This window comes from Podarcis gaigeae, assembly GCF_964106915.1.
Source record: "Podarcis gaigeae genome assembly, chromosome: 9".
In the NCBI taxonomy this organism is placed as follows: domain Eukaryota; kingdom Metazoa; phylum Chordata; class Lepidosauria; order Squamata; family Lacertidae; genus Podarcis; species Podarcis gaigeae.
The window spans coordinates 62,016,126-62,034,105 of NC_139685.1; the positions used below are offsets into that span (position 1 = coordinate 62,016,126).

Genomic DNA, 17,980 nt, shown 5'->3' on the forward strand with positions numbered 1-17,980 from the left:
CGTGTTATATAACGTGTTCTTAAGCGCTTACGTCCTTCTCTGTCCTGGAATTACTTCCCTGTTTGCAGTTACGCAGAGAGCAGGAGGCTGTACTTTGCACACCCTCAGAGGCGCTCCTGCCTTAATAATTATTTCGAATGCTTCAGAACTGAAGTTCTGGCGCTGGAATCTGGTTAAGAGGCTTAGCCTTGCTTTGTGAGGCTCACGTTAAGCCTTCCCACAGCAGTCTCGACTAAGCGGGATCGGGCAACTAGTAAAGTTCTGGGGTGACCACGCTGCACCTCTGTTGGCTTAAGGCTTCCCAAAGAATCTCTTTTCAGTAACAAATTCGGAAGTTTAGGTTGAGTCTAGCTAGACAAGGAGCTGCATTGTCAAGTCCTCTTCCATAGCGTAGCCGGAAGAGTTAAGTCCAATCAGGTCTTGGAAAAATGTTCGCTCGAAGGGTATAGCCCGGGCTATATCTAAAGTTTAAATTACTTTGCTCCGGATTCCGGAGTTCAGCATACCTTCCTATCGGGACATAAGACGCTCAACGTGTTTATAGTTCGGGGCGTTCAATTTATTTTGCGATTCATATTTCGATAAATGTGGGAAGCAGGGCAGAGAGAACCAGCCAGATATAGTTGCTTTGATCTCACTGGAGCGGAGGAAAGGCTAGCTGTGAATGTAACAAGAACCAGTCATCTGGCATAATAAGCGCAGTTCGAATCCACGCATTTCCCTCCCCTTCCCGAGCAAATGCATTCCGGTCTCCAAACATAACCCCAGTTGTCCGAAAAACATTTTTCTTGGAAGTAAAGGAGCGAGCTCCCGTCTGCACGGTCATCAGCTGGTAAGTCGTCTATTGGAAAAGGTTCACGCGTTCTGCTGAGGCTCAGTGACTGATGAAACCAAGTGTTGAACAGGCCAATGAATCAGCCCAGTGGAATTTGTTTCCAAGCAAGTAAGGCTTCAATTCTACATCTACCTACTTGGGAACTCAGGGGGAACTTACGAGTATATGTGCATAGGACTCAGCTGTGCATAAATTGCTTACACTGCATATACATAACTCTACTAGGTTAAAGTAAAAGAGCATCGTGAGAGTCAGTGAGGGCGAAACCAGCGGGATATAGAGGATTAATATGACTGGGACTAAGGTCATCACCGGTTTGAACGCGACTGCTCCCGTTCAGCAGGTGCGTGAATTGTGAAGTAGTCCTGTTGTGATGTCATAGAACAATAGGGTTGCAAAACGGAGCTTCTCAATTTAATGAACTTTCACCTAGTAAGCAGGCCATTGGTCTGTCTAGCTCGATATTGTAGCTCAATATTGTCTGCACTAACCGGCAGCGGCTCTCAAACAGGGGGCATTCCCACCTTACCGGAAGATGCCAAGAGCCGAACCTAGGACAAAGTATGTGATCTGAAACTAATATATTACCCTTTCTCGATTACTCTGTAATGTACAATGTAATGGCATTTCTGGAGTAGAGGGTGTGAGAAACCCCTTAATAAACGTGTTCCTGGAATGTCTGTATTTCAGACGGAGGCATTTGCGAGGAATTGCGCTGACCTTGTATTATCATTACTTGTTATTAATAGCGAACCATCGGTGCAGGCGCGCTTTATTATTTGACAAACGGAGGGGCAAATCATTCCCTGAAGCAAGAGACTTACCCCCACGTTATACCGTTCCAGTCATGATTCCTGTAAAGACGCACCTCAACAAAAGTTGTTGCTTTTAAAACTTTTTTTATTTGTTCTTTCTCTCTCTCAAAAAAAGTTACATATACAATGGCAGCGGAATTTGTTAAAAAATAAACGGATCGTGTAAAAAGTCGTTTGGTTTTTAAAAAAAGATAGAACCAGTAGCAAACATCCAGTAATAAATAAACAACCTGTTGCTAAAACATCACAAAAGCAAATGAAATGGACATAAATGTTTGACACGACAAACAAAAATGGTAGTTTCCCGCGTTCCCCTCCCCCCACCCCATGCTGTTTGCAAATGAGTTTAATAATGACGATTAGAGACATGGCTGAGTTCGACATTGGTATATTAATCCAATTGGCAGTGAGTCGCTTTTCTTTTGGAGCCGCGTCTCTCAGTCTCCACTCCCGGCGGCTTATAAAGTGCTTGCGCCAAATCCCACCTACAGAAGACGCCAACATTCGGTTTGGATGAACGTTGAGGAAAAGCTAAGCAGGATACAAACAAAAAACCGCTCCCCTTATTTACAGCCCGGGAAGAAAGGGATACCCACGAACGCTGCCCTCTCCACCGATCCGCCTCGTTTGCGCTCAAAATTTGTACAGCGACTCTGTATTCGGGATGCTTTGCAAGCGGCCAGGTTGCAAGGAAAGGCACTCGCCTTTTCGCTAGCAAAAGCCAAACACCCCTTGGGCTGACGGGGACACCGGGGCGGATGGCTAGAAGGCAGGTCCGTCTAGGGACCCCTCTCTCCGGAGGAATTGATCCTAAGCGAACTCTATTGGAAGGAAGGCTGCAGTCATGAGCGCACAAGAGCTCCACTGAACACGCTGGGGGACTGCTTATGTAACTAAGCGCGGAAGTAGATTGATTTACATCAAGGGGGATTCCTTGCAAGTACATGTAGCGAGGACAAAACAGCCCTGGGTTTGGGAAGGCGGAGGAGCGCACACCAAGTCGGTGGACCCAAAAGAACCGACAACCAAACTCAGACCACTAGTATAGCCACAATCTTCAGGCTCCCCAGGGAAGCTTGTGGGACGGATGCAGCGAGGACTACAACCTCGAAACTCTGCCCAAATCTATCAGCTGAAGTCACTTCAAAATGAAAGGCTAATTTGCCGTCTAGTTCAGATGAAGGGTTGCAATGAAACTGAATGGAGCCTTGTTGATTGTAATGAGAGTCACAAGCACACTTCGTGGCAGTATTAAAAAGAACATTTAACATGTACTTCCGAGCAATTGTGCTTAGAATGAAGCTGAATGAGAACTATATCCAAACGTCAAAGGACAGAGTTCTCGCAGCTCCGACCCTAAATGCATTTACTTGGAATAGTTGAGTTGATCTCAGTTAATATACTCGCAAGAAACGATGGTTAGGCTTTCAAATGGGACAGCTCATTCCTCTGCATTACTACTGAGAAATAAGCCCCGCTGAGTTCATTTTGGGTTACTCTCAGGCAAGTTGCTGTAACTGTAATGTCTACTTGGAAGTAAGCGTCGTTGAGGTCAACGAGCTTTACTTCCAGGTACAGTGGTACCTCGGGTTAAGAACTTAATTCGTTCTGGAGGTCCGTTCTTAACCTGAAACTGTTCTTAACCTGAAGCACCACTTTAGCTAATGGGGCCTCCCGCTGCCACCGCGCGATTTCTGTTCTCATCCTGAAGCAAAGTTCCTAACCCGAGGTACTATTTCTGGGTGACGTGAATATCATCTGAAGACCGAAACTTACTAGGGAGCGATCACATGTGAACGCTTTGGAGTTTACATCCGAGGAACCCTGAGGAGCTGTCCCAAAAAGCAGTGCTTAATTTAGGAAGGGTACAGTCCATTGTCCCAGAATCTGTAATCCGGAATCTGTTTTACTCTCTCTGGTGAAGTATATGCAACTGATTCCAGCAGGGAAAGGGAGGCCAAATTTTAAAACTAGAAAAACAAACCAGGTTACAATCAGTCGGCTTCTAGAAAATCGCTTAAAAGCTAAGATTCGAAGCACAGTTGCTTGGAAGAAAGCCCCCTTTGCTTGCTTGCGAGAACAGCAACCACAGTGCTTTACGAATAGAGTTCAAGAGAAATCATGGTTCAAAAGCTTTCCCTACCGTTCTAGACCTGCGCAGGGTAAATGGCTACTTCTAGAAAGAGAAGTTAAGGAGAGTTCCCCCCGCAGGTTTCCAAAGCTTTCTAAGGCTGGCGAGGTGAGTCCATCAGAGCCTGCCACACGCGCCTGTTTGCCCCCACATGCCCAGGATCCTGCCCTGTTCACGCCAGCCACGTCTTTCACAAGCAGTCTGACAAGCAGTCCTCCCCCCGCATCCCCGGTCAGCCTCAGGGTCGGCTTGACTGGCAGCCGCCGATCTCACCTATCCCTCCCTGCCCGACTGACGCGCGCCTAGCTGGCCTCGTCAGAGTCACTGTAATGGGATCGGGGCGAGAACTCCCCATCGCTGCGATGGGCCGGCGGCGAGGGTTTCCTCCGCTCCTGCTGGGGCTGGCCCGACGGCGGCAGGAGCTGCGCCGGCGAGGGGGCTTTCTGCTCCAACTCCGTGAACGAGGGAAAATGCAGCGGGTCCAGTTGCACCGAGAAGCCTCCTCCTCCTGCCCCGCCCCCAGCCGGCTGCTCTTGGGGAAAACGCGTCCGGCAGTGTCCCGAGGCCTGGGACCTTGGCTGTTGCTGCAGAGCGCCCCCTACAGGCGGGGTGCAGGGCGCGCGCTCGTAAGTCTGGCTGGCGGGGGCGCCGTCGGCTGGAGGTGGGCTGTGCAGCAGCTCGGCCAGCGCGCTGATGTAGATCTGCGCCATCTGCAGCGTCTCGTACTTGGAGAGCTTCTTGTCGTTGTTGAAGGAGGGGATGACATTGCGCAGCTGGTCGAAGGCGTGGTTCAGCCCGTGCATCCGTCGCCGCTCGCGGGCGTTGGCAGCCAGGCGCCTCTGCTTCTGCACGCCGCTCACCTGAGGGCCCTGGCGGAGCAGACCCCCGCCGCCGGGGCAGGGCGCGCGGGGCCGCGTCGCCTGCGCGTCGCCAGGGGTGCCGCCTGCCTGGTGGTGGTGATGGTGGCGACGGTGGTGCTCCTGCAGCGCGCACAGCTTCCCCGACCCGCCGCTCCGGCTCCGGCTGCCGCCGCCCAAGTGCTCGGCCGCGCCTGCCTCCAAAAGCTCCTCGTCGTCCTCGTCTTCCTCCTCCTCGTCTTCTTCCTCATCGTCCCCCTCAGCTGCTCCTGAGAGCAGGTACCTGGGCGACGAGGTGACCCGGCCTGGGCAGCAGATGCCCAGCCAGGCTGAGGAGAAGCCGCGACTTGCCGCCGTCGCCTCCTGTCCCAGCAGAAGGCTGTCTTCCAATGGCTGCTGCTGGGAGCCCAAATCCCTGCCGCCTTCGCCCCACTCGCTGGGCGCAGCCACGGCGCGCAGGTGGCTCATAGTGTCTGCGAGGGTTACCTCAGCGCGAGAAGTCGCCGCCGTCTGACCTGCTGCACGCGCCCTTTTCGCTCTCCCCCTCAGCCCGGGACGAACAGCAAGTACTTCAGGAGCCCTGTCTAACCCTGCGACGCGCGCTCATACATAAGGGAGGAGGGAGGAAAATAATAATAGTAATAATAAAGCACACATATACGGACACACGGCCCGCCAACAACTAGGCTTCTCCGGTTGCGGAGGGCGCTGCGCCCCCTTTAAAAAGCGGCACGCGCCGGGGTCCCCCACCCTCTCCACCTCCTCCTTCCCCGCACACACCCCTCCTCGGCGCCCCACCCTCCACCTCCCGCCCTCCTCGCGCCAGTCGCGTGTCGGCTCAGCCATTGGAGCGCGCGGGGCTTGTCGCGTGCGGGCAGCCAATGGGCTAAAGCGTGAAGGTTGGGTGTTTGTTTGGGCTTTCTTTCTGTCTTTCTGTCTTTCTTTCTTTTGGCCAGCGCCGGGATAAAAGGCGCGGGCAAGGGAGAAGTAGGAGGACGGAGAGACAGAAGGAAACAAAAAGTTGATATACAAAGGATGGAATACCTGAGTGTCTCTAAGTAACAGTTGCTGTCCCGCCAACAATAAGGCGCGCGTTTTTATAGCAGGCAGGGTATCGCTTGGGCGTGCGTGTGAGGGAGAAACTGAGGGAATGGCTGAGCAGGAGTTACATATACCTGCAGTCACGCGGCACCCCGGGAGTGTGTGTGAGGTAAAAGTGTGCCAACTTGTGAGGAAGGGAAGGCAAGCGGGAGGGCGCGTGTCTAGAAAGGGGTCCGTGCGAGCGCAGATTTCTTGGGTCGCCTAAACTGGCTGGGACGTGGTTTTTGGACGCCTGTTGGGGACCCTGGACCTCAGAGCTCTCTGAAACCACGAGCTGCGTTTGGTTTTGCAACGCCATTGAAGTGGCGCTTCTCCCATTGCCTTCAAGGGAAGAAGAGGGGAATACCCCTCGAAAGGTATTGGAATTGCAGTCAAGAAAGCTGGGCGAGTCACGTTCAACTCGAGACGCCCTTTCTTTGAGAGGATTTACACCCCAAAGCCATGGGTAGATCCTGTTGGGTTTTTTCCTTTTGGTCCAGCCTCTGAAAGTGTGAGGAAAAACTTCCTCGCAAGCGCAGAGTCGGCTTTGCCAGAAAGAAGCCTTCGGCTCGGAGGCAGCTGGTGGCGGCTTCTTCGCCGGGCAGCGCGCGATTGGTGCGCCCTCGGGAAAGGCTGCGCTTTGCAGGACGGAGCCGAGGCGCGTGCGGGAAACTGAGCGCCCCCCGGGGACTAAATCGAGCTCTCTGGGCATCTCGGCGGCCAGCTGGCTTGGGCAAGCGGCGGAGCTCGCTAGACGCGCAAATCGAGACAGGAAACCGAGGTCGAGATGGCCCTGAAGCTCAGCCCACAGATAGATAGAAGAAGGTCGCTCCTGGCTCGCCTCTGCGCGGGGTCACCAAGGCATTTTGCGCGCGCTTAGAAAGCGCAGTTGGCTACAGTGGGGCTTACTTCTCATTAAACACGAAGAGGTTTATGATGCACTGTTGGCCCACACTGAACCCTGCCTAGTGTCTACAGTTGTACTTTATAGGTCTGCTAAGCATCAGCTTAACCCAGGGTGCTCCCTCAAGGGGACATCGAACAAGAGGGATTCTAAACTTATAAAGATCCCTTCGAAATCAGTAGTATTAACATCTCCGGCATTTGGGAGTTTAGATAATTTGCAGTATTGCTGTAGTATTTTGGCTCTGTGGGTGTGCTCTGGGTCAGTGGAGGTGTCTTCATTCCCCAAATCAATGCTATTTTTTAAATTATTATCTTCCAAGAGGGGTGAGTTGGGGACAGAGTGTCAGGATCCAACCACCTGAGGGAGTAAACCCTGCTTGAGGTAATACCTGCAGCCCATCTCATGCACCTATCAGCCTCTGTCAACTGAGCCATCAAGGTGAGGCAAAAGGTTTGAACCAAAGTACCCTCTAGGGTTCCCCCCCCCCAGACAGGATAAAAAAGCCTTTGTATGTCTGGCACAGGGAAACATACACAAATGCAGTAGCTATTTGTGTTCCTCTTAGGAGATTATAGTCCTTGGTAGAAATGAGTAGTTCAGGAGAGTGGAGCACTGGCTTTTCATTACACTGGGATGCACTCCTGAGTCCTGCTTAATTATCTTGATATATCAGAAGGCCCATGCATGTCAGCATTGCTTACAAGAATACCAGCAATTAGCACATGCAAGGTCGGGCCTGCACAACATAAGGCTTGTAGGGTAGACTGGTTGCAGCCCTCTAAAGAAGTTCCAGGTATCCACCATTTGAACTATTTTCCAACTTCTTTTGTGATTACTTCAATAGAGGGCCTCTCAACTCCAGCAGAAGTGAGGATGGGAGAATGCTTGCATCCGTGGTCCTGCATTCATCTTCTATGGTACCTCCTGGAGTTGATTTCAAATCCACCCCAAGATTGTGAAGTGCCTAACAGCATGCTAAGATTGTAAATTGAGGGAAGAGAAAGTTTGTCCCAGCCTAGGAGGAAACAGGAAGTTCCGACTGGCTGGTCCAAACATGTCCACTCTAGGAATGTTGTATTTGACTGCTCTGTGTTTCACATTCCAGAGAAATGCTATACCAATACAGTGGTACCTCGGGTTAAGTACTTAATTCGTTCTGGAGGTCCGTTCTTAACCTGAAACTGTTCCTAACCTGAAGCACCACTTTAGCTAATGGGGCCTCCCGTTGCTGCCGTGCCGCCAGAGCACAATTTTTGTTCTCATCCTGAAGCAAAGTTCTTAACCCGAGGTACTATTTCTGGGTTAGTAGAGTCTGTAACCTGAAGCGTATGTAACCTGAAGCATATGTAACCCGAGGCACCACTGTACAGTAGCTGACAGTGATATTGTCTAGCTACAACTTCCTGAAGCACAGGACACGGGACACAGGCCTAATGTTGGATGGAAGCCTCAGTGCAATAGTTCACAATTCTCAGTTCAGAAGTTCACAGATCTGAGGGCTACATTTACATAATTATTAACACAGGGAAGACATTACTTCTGTATTTACTACCAGATAATGTATTTGCAATGGTGCTTATTTTGAACTCATCTGTTAACCCTCCTTTTCCTTCCTGCTCTTATAGAATGCTCTCTTTTACTCTGGGTCTTGGATCTTCTGCTCTCCCCTCCTAAAAACCTTTAAAAAATGTTTTTACTTTGCTTACAAGATGATGGCTTTCCTTCTGAAAATCAGCATAGATTTGAGTACGTATAAATAGTACCTGCAATCTTGTGTCATGGTTCAGTGCCCTGAGTTCTTTTTAAGGACCTAGCAACATCTCTGTTGGCTGCTTAGGAATGCTGAACCAGTGATAGGTGAATTTACCTTGGCTTGATTTAGAATTGGCTTGGTAATTACAAGCTTTCTTGGTGAGAGTTCAGGAAAAAAACCCTCAATCATTTCACACAAGTTTTCTGCTGGTTCTTAATATTGGCACATGGATGCAGATAGTGCCCCCCCATATTGTATTGCCCATACAGTTCCCAGCATTAGCTCTGGCATGGAGCCACAATACAACCAGCAAAAAGAGAGAATTTTAGAAGGGAATGGGACCAAACAATCACATGAGGTATTTGCCAAGAACATGAGCACTGGCTCAAATAGACGAGATACTCGCCAAATGAAAGATTGCATGGTTGAGCAGTCTAGTTATTTAGCTAACAGTAATCCATGGGAATTTAAGTGAAAATAAGGGGTTTACCATTAGAGAACTATTTGCACTTCTTTCATTCGGTGCCCAGCCTAATGGATACTAACTGGGATTCTATTTTATATTCAAATTTGGAAAATGATTTATTGGGTAAATGGTACTCAGTTTGGAATACACCTGCAGAATACACAGCTGCAGAGATTCATATTTTGAACCAAGTAATAATGGACTTCAGTGACACCTTTGTTTGTTTGTTTGTTTTATATACCACCCTATACCCGGAGGTCTCAGGGTGGTTCACAAAACAAGATCAACATCTAAAACCACAGTATATATAATCAAAATAAAATCAACAACCCAATAACTTCCCCTCCCCCCCCAAAGAACCACATTTTAAAAGGTCATAGGATGTCAATCAAATCAAAGGCCTGGTTAAAAGGGAATGTTTTTGCCTGGCACCTAAAGGTGTATAAATGAAGGTGCCAGGCGAACTTCCCTGGGGAGAGCATTCTACAGACAGGGAGTCACTGTACAGAAGGCCCGTTCTTGTGTTGCCACCCTTCGGACCTCTTGAGGAGGACCTCAGAAGATGATCTCAGGAGCTAAGTAGGTTCATATGGAAAGAGGCAGTCCTTGAGGTATTGCAGTCCTGAGCCGTTTAGGACTTTATAGCTCAAAACCAGCACTTTGAATTGGGCCTGGAAACTAATTGGTAGCCAGTGCAGTTGGACCAGGATCGGTGTAATATGTTGCTCTGGTGAACCATCTTCAGAGGCAGCCCTACGTATAACACATTGCAGTAATCTAACCTTGAGGTTACAAGACCATAGACAACAGTAGTTGTCCAGATAGGAGTGTAGCTGGGCCACCAGCTGAAGCTGACAGAAGGCACTCTGTGCCACTGAGGCCACCTGAGCCTCGAACAACAGCAAAGGATTCAGGCGTACCCCCAAGCTACAAACCTGCTCCTCCAGAGGAAGTGTAATCCCATCAAAAGCAGGTGATTTGATACCCATCTGGTCTAGGGAACCATCCACTAACAGTGCCGTGCCCTCAGTCCTATCTGGGTTGAGCTTCAGTTTGTTGGCTCTCATCCAGTCCATTATACAGTGGTACCTCCGGTTAAGAACTTAATTCGGTCTGGAGGTCCGTTCTTAACCTGAAACTGTTCTTAACCTGAGATACCACTTTAGCTAATGCCGCCTCCCGCCACTGCTGCGCTGCTGCTGTGCAATTTCTGTTCTCATCCTGAAGCAAAGTTCTTAACCTGAGGTACTATTTCTGGGTTAGCGGAGTCTGTAACCTAAAGCACCTGTAACCTGAAGCATCTGTAACCTGAGGTACCACTGTAGAGGCAAGACATTGGTCCAGCACTTCCACTGCCTCACCTGCAGATGTAAAGGAGAAACAGAGCTGAGTGTCATCAGCATACTGCTGATAATGTACTCCAAACCTCTGGATAACCCCACCCAGCATTTTTATGTAGATGTTAAACAACATAGGGGATAGGATTGAGCCCTGTGGAACCCCACACTGAAGGTTCCATGGGACTGAAAAGCATTCCCCAAGTAACACCCTCTGGGAACGACCATCCAAGTAAGACTGGAATCACCACAAAGCAGTGCCACCTACCTCTAGTTCAGAGAGTTGCTCCAGAAGGATACCATGGCTGATGGTATTGAAAGCCACTGAGAGGGCGAGACAAATTAACAGGGACATGTTTCCTTTGTCTCTCTCTTGACAGAGGTCCTCATATAGGGCGACCAAAGCAGTTTCTGTGCCAAAACCAGGCCTAAAACCCCAATGGAAATGGATCCATCTGGCTATGATGGACTAGAGGCAGTGATCAAATCATGGGGCAACAGCAGCGCCATCCTCTGACTCCCTCTAATTTTAGTCAAACAGTGTCCCTCTGTAGCAATCTAGAAACAGTATCTAAGAAGGCTGGAGGAAAAGGTGAAGGGGCTCACTTGTGATTCAGCAGCTGGGGTAGCTCAGTTAGTAGAGCATGAGATCCTTAATTGTTGGGCAGTAAGATTCCTGCATTGCAGGGGGTTGGATTAGATGACCCTTGTGGTGCCTTCCTACTGTACAATTCTATGATTCTATGTACTATGATGTTGGGGAAGATTGAGGGCACAAGGAGAAGGGGACGACAGAGGATGAGATGGTTGGACAGTGTTCTCGAAGCTACCAGCATGAGTTTGACCAAACTGCGGGAGGCAGAGGAGGACAGGAGTGCCTGGCGTGCTCTGGTCCATGGGGTCACGAAGAGTCGGACATGACTAAACGACTAAACAACAACAACAAATGTACTTAAAGGTACAGTCAGCTTGAGCCTGGCAAGGCAATTCTCACGTACTTTTTGTCAGATGGATTTAGATGAGTAGGAGAGGATATTTTATTTATTATTCATCGTTCCTCTTCTTACTTGTGTAAGATTGCAAACACCTATTTCAGCGGAGTAAATTTACCATCAGTGTGCAGCTTATCTGTAGAAGCTGTTAGAGACAAGGTTGCATAACCTTCTATAATGATTATGATATCCAAGGATGCTTAGGCAGACTTGGATCTATTTTTCCCCTTCTATGCTTCTGTCTTCACAAAGAAATCACTCTCAGGCTGTGTCAGGCGGCAGAGGAAGCAACTCCCATGGCGCGTTGCCAGGAACGTATAAGACAAGGAAAAGTTCTTACCATCTGCTTTTTATTCAATATTTACAGAGAGAGTCTTGGAACGCAGCCTCTTGGAGTGGCGTTGTCCTCCATTCCCTTTTCCTCCCACCTCCTCATTCCTCATTGTCATCATCTCCCCTATGAGTGGCGCCGAGGGCCCTTTGCTTCTAAGCCCTTTGCTGTATTACTTTCAAGGCTCACTGGGTTATGGGAGAAGGGGGGTCTGGAATGCTTTTTAAGACACTGTGTCCATCAGCTGTTGCCCTCCTGATGCTTCCTCTTCCTCCTCCCCCTCTCCCATTAATTCCCAGCTTTTCCCCTCATCTGCCTCTGAGCTGTGGCCTCCCTCAAACCCCTGTTGTAATTCTGAACTGCCTTCTTCTCTGGAAGGATCAGGCTGGGGAGGTGGTCTCCACCATTTCTCCAGTGTGGTGTAGTGGTTAAGAGCGGTAGACTCATAATCTGGTGAACCGGGTTCAATTCTCTGCTCCTCCACATGCAGCTGCTGGGTGACCTTGGGGTAGCTGCACTTTTTTGAAACACAGAGGAGTCAAGTACAACATCCCTAGAGTGGACATAAAAAGGGGATGTCTGGGCTAGCCAGTCAGAACTTCCTGTTTCCTCCTAAACTGGGACAGACTTCCTCTACATGTGATGAGAGGTGGGTCTGGCCTCACCTGTGCAGGTAACAAAAGCATAGGACTGGCCTCCATCTCTCTGTCTCTGACTACATTTGTCGAAGAAGCAACATCTGCTTAATTTCCAGGTATATTACTTTTGTAAACTTAAGCCTGACTTCTGGGATCCATCTATGAACAGAATGTGAGTGAGTAAACTCTTTTTATACTTTTATAGTATGGTGTAATGGTTAAGAGCGGTAGACTTGTAATCTGGTGAACTGGGTTTGTGTCTCCGCTCCTCCACATGCAGCTGCTTGGGCTAGTCACACTTCTCTGAAGTCTCTCAGCTCCACTCACCTCACAGAGTGTTTGCTGTGGCGAAGGAAGGGAAAGGAGAATGTTAGCCGCTTTGAGACTCCTTCGGGTAGTAATAAAGCGGGATATCAAATCCAAACTCTTCTCTTCTTCTCTTCTTCTGTGTCGTGTCTATTTTTTTTTATGAGGGACTAAAGGGGAAAATACCAGGTAACTTATTTTAGAGGCTTTAGAGAGCCTGAGCAAATGTATCCGCTGTGCAAGTTTTAAAAAGGGGAATGTTACTCTGCTAAATTGTAGAACTTGTTAACACAAGGTGGAAAGGATATAATCAAACAATATATCCTCTCCTGCATTTCTGAACATTCCCACAAAAATAAACCCATGCATTGCAGTAGGTTAGACTAGGGGACTCTTGTGGTCCCTTCCAACTCTACAATTCTATTCTCTGATTATATAAACTTACATATATTGATATTAAATGAGTGCAGGGTTTAATCTACCCAAGTGCATCCTCTTGACCATGAAGATATTTTATTTAAATAAAAAAGTAACACTAAGAAAAAATCCTCATTGTGAAAGCACTAAGCTGTTATTTGGTACCGTGCCACAAAAGAAAATCTAAAATCAAACATTTGTTTTGTGTGTAACATGTTAAATAATGTTGACTGCAAACCTGAAACCTCATACTCTGGATGTGGTTGCTCTGCTTTTGAAGGAGGAATAATGGAACTGTACTGTTACCCACAAGCCAGTTAGAAGTAAGGTTAACTGAAACAAACACTTTCTATTATCACGTAGATAGGATTGCCAGTAGGGTGCCAGTCTGTGATCCTAAAGGGAATTATTTTGTTTTCAACATGAATATAAAGTAAGTGATTTGAGCCTTGTAGTTTTTTTTTTTTTTTTAGTGCCTGTAGGTTTGCACGGTCAGTTCCACTGACTTCAATAAGAGGAAGTAAAAATAAAATTAAAAAAATCCCTTAAATCCAAATAGTCAAGACTTAACTGACTTACATAGACTTGTTTTCTTTATCTTTTATTCACCCCACTGACTGCTCTTATAAGCATCTCTTCCTGGAGTAAATCCAGTCATCTATTGAAACTCCTGACACTGTCCGTGTCCTTTGCAACACACACCCTTTGCAACTACACATGCATGCGGAGAGTCAATGTCAAAGGCAGTAGGTGGCTCGTTGTGGGGTTGCGTTTAGCTCTGCCTCTCTGAGAATAAGATAAATGTAAGTGTTGAAGAACTCCTGGGGTTGGCTGAATTCATTTGGTATTCAACACTGCCTGGCTCTTTTCTCTTCTATTACTGGCTCTCTTTGTATGTTCAAGCCTACTTGAGTTTCTTTTCTCTTTTGTTGGACTTGGTCCCTTTGATGTGAGTCAGGGTACGCCCTGCCGCAGAGAGAACTTCACAGGAATCGGAAATATAAGCAACGCACTGCTCAGGAAGAGTCACTGTATAGCAGCAGGAATGTCTGAAGGCTTGAACATGTATTTTCCACAGAATCAAGGTGAATCAAAGATTATCAAGGGGGCCAGAAGCAGGTTGTTCAGTTTCTTAGTGTTTGCTTCTAAACGTGTTTACCTGGAAGCCTCTGCCACTCAAATCAGTGAGACCTATTGCCGAGTTAAAACATGTTTAGGATCAGGCTGAGAATCAAGCAAAGTTCTAATAATTATTATAATAAAAATAATACTTTATTATTTATACCCAGCCCATATGGCTGAGTTTCCTCAGCCACTGTGGGCGGCTCCCAATTGAGTGTTAAAAACAATACAGCATTAAATATTAAACACTTCCCTAAACAGGGCTGCCTTCAGATGTCTTTTAAAAATAGGATAGCTGCTTATTTCCTTGACATCTGATGGGAGGGTGTTCCACAGGGCAGGCACTGCTACCGAGAAGGCCCTCTGTCTGGTTCCCTGTAACCTCACTTCTTGCAATGAGGGAACCGCCAGAAAGCCCTCGGTGCTGGATCTCAGTGTCTGGGCTGAATGATGGGGTTGGAGACACTCCTTCAGGTATATAGGACCAAGGCTGTTAAGGGCTTTAAAGGTCAGCGCCCATTCAGTTTAGAAACAGAGGAAAGATCTGGAAGTTTGCCCAGGATCAAAAAGGTCCAAAGCTATAAAGAGAATTCACACAGTGTCAGAATCACTTGCTCTTCAGTTTGCTAAGAGCTTTTCATGGTGCATTTATAATAAGTATTTTGCTTAATTTTCTGGATGCTGAATTTGTAACTCAAGTTGAGAAAAACAAAAACTTGCTTTTTTCATAATGTAATGATATATTCTGCCCACATCTGTAGGCCACTTGCTCATTTTGTAGCTTGATGCACAATCTGTTGATGTGGAAACACCTGGATTTAAAGACAGATCAAAATTCTACTACTGCTAAGCAAGACTGAAAGAGATTACAATTAATGGCATTGCTAACAGTCACAACTTTCAGGACATTTGGCTAGGGCAGATCTACATTCCTGGTTTTTAATGTTAAGGAAGGGTTAAGAAATGGTTTTCTTAACGTAGATGGACACATGACATCCAGCTTTTAATGTTCATAGTGGATTATTAAAATGTGACACCAGCGGGTGCTGCAAAGCAACCAGCAACCAGCAGTAGGGAGATAGCCCTTTTGACAAAAAAAAAAAAAAAAAAAGAGGTAAGAAATGCTTTATTTTACAAGTATGCCCTGTGACCTTTAGGAACCACACACCTATCATTCTAATAATGTTAAACAGATGAGTGTAGATCCATCCCTAGTGTCTATCTCCATAGTAGCTCCAACCAGCTGGTTGCTTTTGCCTATAAAGATCTCTCCAACTATTTTATATCTAGGTTTTTTTTGGGGGGGGGGTGAGCTTGTAGAGCATTAGCTCAACTCCTAGTGCAATGCTTTGGAGTCTGTTGTTTGGACATATTTGTTTAAAATGGGTTTTGCCACTGAAACTGCAATCCTAAACTCACCTGGGAGCATAAATCTCACTGAACTCAATGGACCTTACTTCTCACTATTACTGCTGTGCTGGGAATGCATTAGTATTATTTAAAAACAACGCAGAGGTTTCCTTTCTAAAATATTGTTTCTCATCCATGTTTAGCCAAGTGCTTAAATAATAATAATACTTTTTGTTGATGTCACAAAAAGTTTGTTCAGACTGGCTGTGAAAGGGGCTTCATTCTAAAATGGTGCTTTCAAATGCCGCTGTGACATCTTTGGCACCAGTTTAAGTTGCAAATTGCAACCTTACACAGGTTCCCTGGGGATGCGGGTGATGCTGTGGGTTAAACCACAGAGCCTAGGACTTGCTGATCAGAAGGTCGGCAGTTCGAATCCCTATGACGGGATGAGCTCCCGTTGCTCGGTCCCTGCTCCTGCCAACCTAGCAGTTCGAAAGCACGTCAAAGTGTACGTAGATAAATAGGTACCACTCTGGCGGGAAGGTAAATGGCATTTTTGTGCGCTGCTCTGGTTCGCCAGAAGTGGCTTAGTCATGCTGGCCACATGACCCGGAAGCTGTACACCAGCTCCCTCAGCCAATAAAGCGAGATGAGCGCCGCAACCCCAGAGCCAGCCACGACTGGACCTAATGGTCAGGGGTCCTTTACCTTTACAGGTTCCCTATACAGCAAAACAAAAAAAAAATCCTTCCAGTAGCACCTTAAAGACCAACTAAGTTAGTTCTTGGTATGAGCTTTCGTGTGCATGCACACTTCTTCAGATACACAGAAGAACTTCAGATATACTTCAGAAGTGTGCATGCACACGGAAGCTCATACCAAGAACTAACTTAGTTGGTCTTTAAGGTGCTACTGGAAGGAAATTTTTTTGTTTTAACTATGGCAGACCAACACGGCTACCTATCTGTAACTGGACCTATAGAGCAAGTCCCACAGGATTCCACAGGCCCTACCCAGGTTTCCACAGGGCCAGTGTAAGATGGCATCCGCTCCATGGTTCTGCCCAGGCTATTTACACCACTGTGCTTCAGATGCAAGTGGAGGAAAAGGCCATCCACCAGCACTGGGCTGGTCCATGCGCCAGCTGCTATGTGTTCCGAAGTCAACACAAGAGGAGCAGCTGCTGGATCAGCCCGGTGGTGGCTCATGAAATCCAGCATCTCAGTGGCCAACTAGATGCACGTGGGAAGGCTGCAGCAAGGGGAGCATCCCCAACAAGTGTGATTCCCAGCAGCTGGCACGACGCCATTTGGATTTCAAACGCGCGAGCCTCCCAGAGTGGAGGCAGCAGAACAAACGCGTCTTCCAAGAAACCTCTCGCCGTTTCCCCCTTTTTAAAGGAGGAGCGGCGAGCCTGGTCCTTCTCACGTGGAAGGGCAGTGAGGCGCCCTTGGCGTGCCTCTCGGGCAAAACGCCCAGGCGGTTGTTGAGGGAAACCGCGGGTGCGGGGGCCGCCTCCTCCTCCTCGCCCACGCCGCGCGGGAGTCCCCTCGGCTGAGGACCGTGGCGCCTGGGAGCGCTTTGCCTGCCGGCCCCCATTGGGTGGGTTCTTTTTGTGTCGCAGGGTTGTCCCCTGTGCAAACAACAGGTTGAATATTGTAGGTGCGGGTTATTAAAATGTCGCGGGGACAATGGCAGTCTGTGTCCCATTCGCCACGCTCGGCTTCCTCTTTGGAAAAGGGCGCGCAACATGGGACGCGGGCTTGGCTTCCAGCGTGAGGGAGTCTGCATAGCAGCAGCGCCTGCCCTGTCGCCCTGGAAATCTCGCCGCGCGGATGGAGACGCAGGGCGATGCGGTCGAGGCGGAGGGGTATAGGATGGATATTAATAATAATATAGACGCCTGAAAGGTTGGAGACGCCAAAGGCTTGCGAGCCGCATGGAGACAGTGGCGACGAGCCCTGATAATAAGAGCTGTGTAGGCTTGCCACGTCGCCACCCATTCATAATTTTTTTTTTTTATGGATAGTTTACCTTTGGGAAATCTTTTCCCATAGTAAAAGGAGAACACATATCCCGGACCTGGAGTTTGCCAATCCCCTCCCTTAAGAATGTACGTCTGACAAATATATGTCAGACAATTTTTCCATCTGTGCAAAGATAGGACTGGGTCCAACTCTGCACTTTCCTCTGGAAGTAAGACCCCCATGGAGCACAGTGGGGCTAAGCAGGCATGTTGTAGTTTAGGATAAAACTGTGAGGTAAAAGTGCTGCAACAGCAGCCAACATGCTTTAACTTTTTTTTTTAAAAAAAAAGGTCAATGAGAATTTGTTTTGTAGAAATATAATGCCTAGTAAATGTGAACACCACTTTTGATTCTTCTTTTTAAAAAGCCATTTAAACCCATCTTTCTGCTTTTAAAAAAAGCCCTCCAGAGAGTAAAGGATTGCAACAGCAGGGCACTGGTAAGCTTTCAACATGTCCTATTTATGAATGAGAATAATAATAATAACAACAACACTTGATTTATAACAGCTTCAACAAATACCTTGAGGTTCTGCTTTGCTTCCTCCGCCTCCCACCCTGTCAACACAATGAACAACTGGAGTGTCCATAATTTACTAAGTTAAACGGTTATA

General features: G+C 47.7%; 1 protein-coding gene and 1 long non-coding RNA gene across 2 annotated transcripts in view; one reads left to right on the forward strand and one right to left on the reverse strand.

The window, feature by feature from the left end:
- Nucleotides 1-1,591: 1,591 nt before the first annotated feature.
- Nucleotides 1,592-5,311, reverse strand: ATOH1 (atonal bHLH transcription factor 1). Its single transcript, XM_083698490.1, has one exon. The coding sequence runs from the start codon at nucleotides 5,104-5,106 to the stop codon at nucleotides 4,084-4,086; it is 1,023 nt and encodes a 340-aa protein (XP_083554616.1). The 5' UTR covers nucleotides 5,107-5,311; the 3' UTR covers nucleotides 1,592-4,083.
- Nucleotides 5,312-7,748: 2,437 nt separating this feature from the next.
- Nucleotides 7,749-17,980, forward strand: part of LOC310852974 — a 472,952-nt gene continuing 462,720 nt past the window's right edge. The window contains exon 1 of the long non-coding RNA XR_014568498.1: nucleotides 7,749-8,004. This is a non-coding gene — a long non-coding RNA (uncharacterized lncRNA). The remainder of the gene's footprint in view (nucleotides 8,005-17,980) is intronic.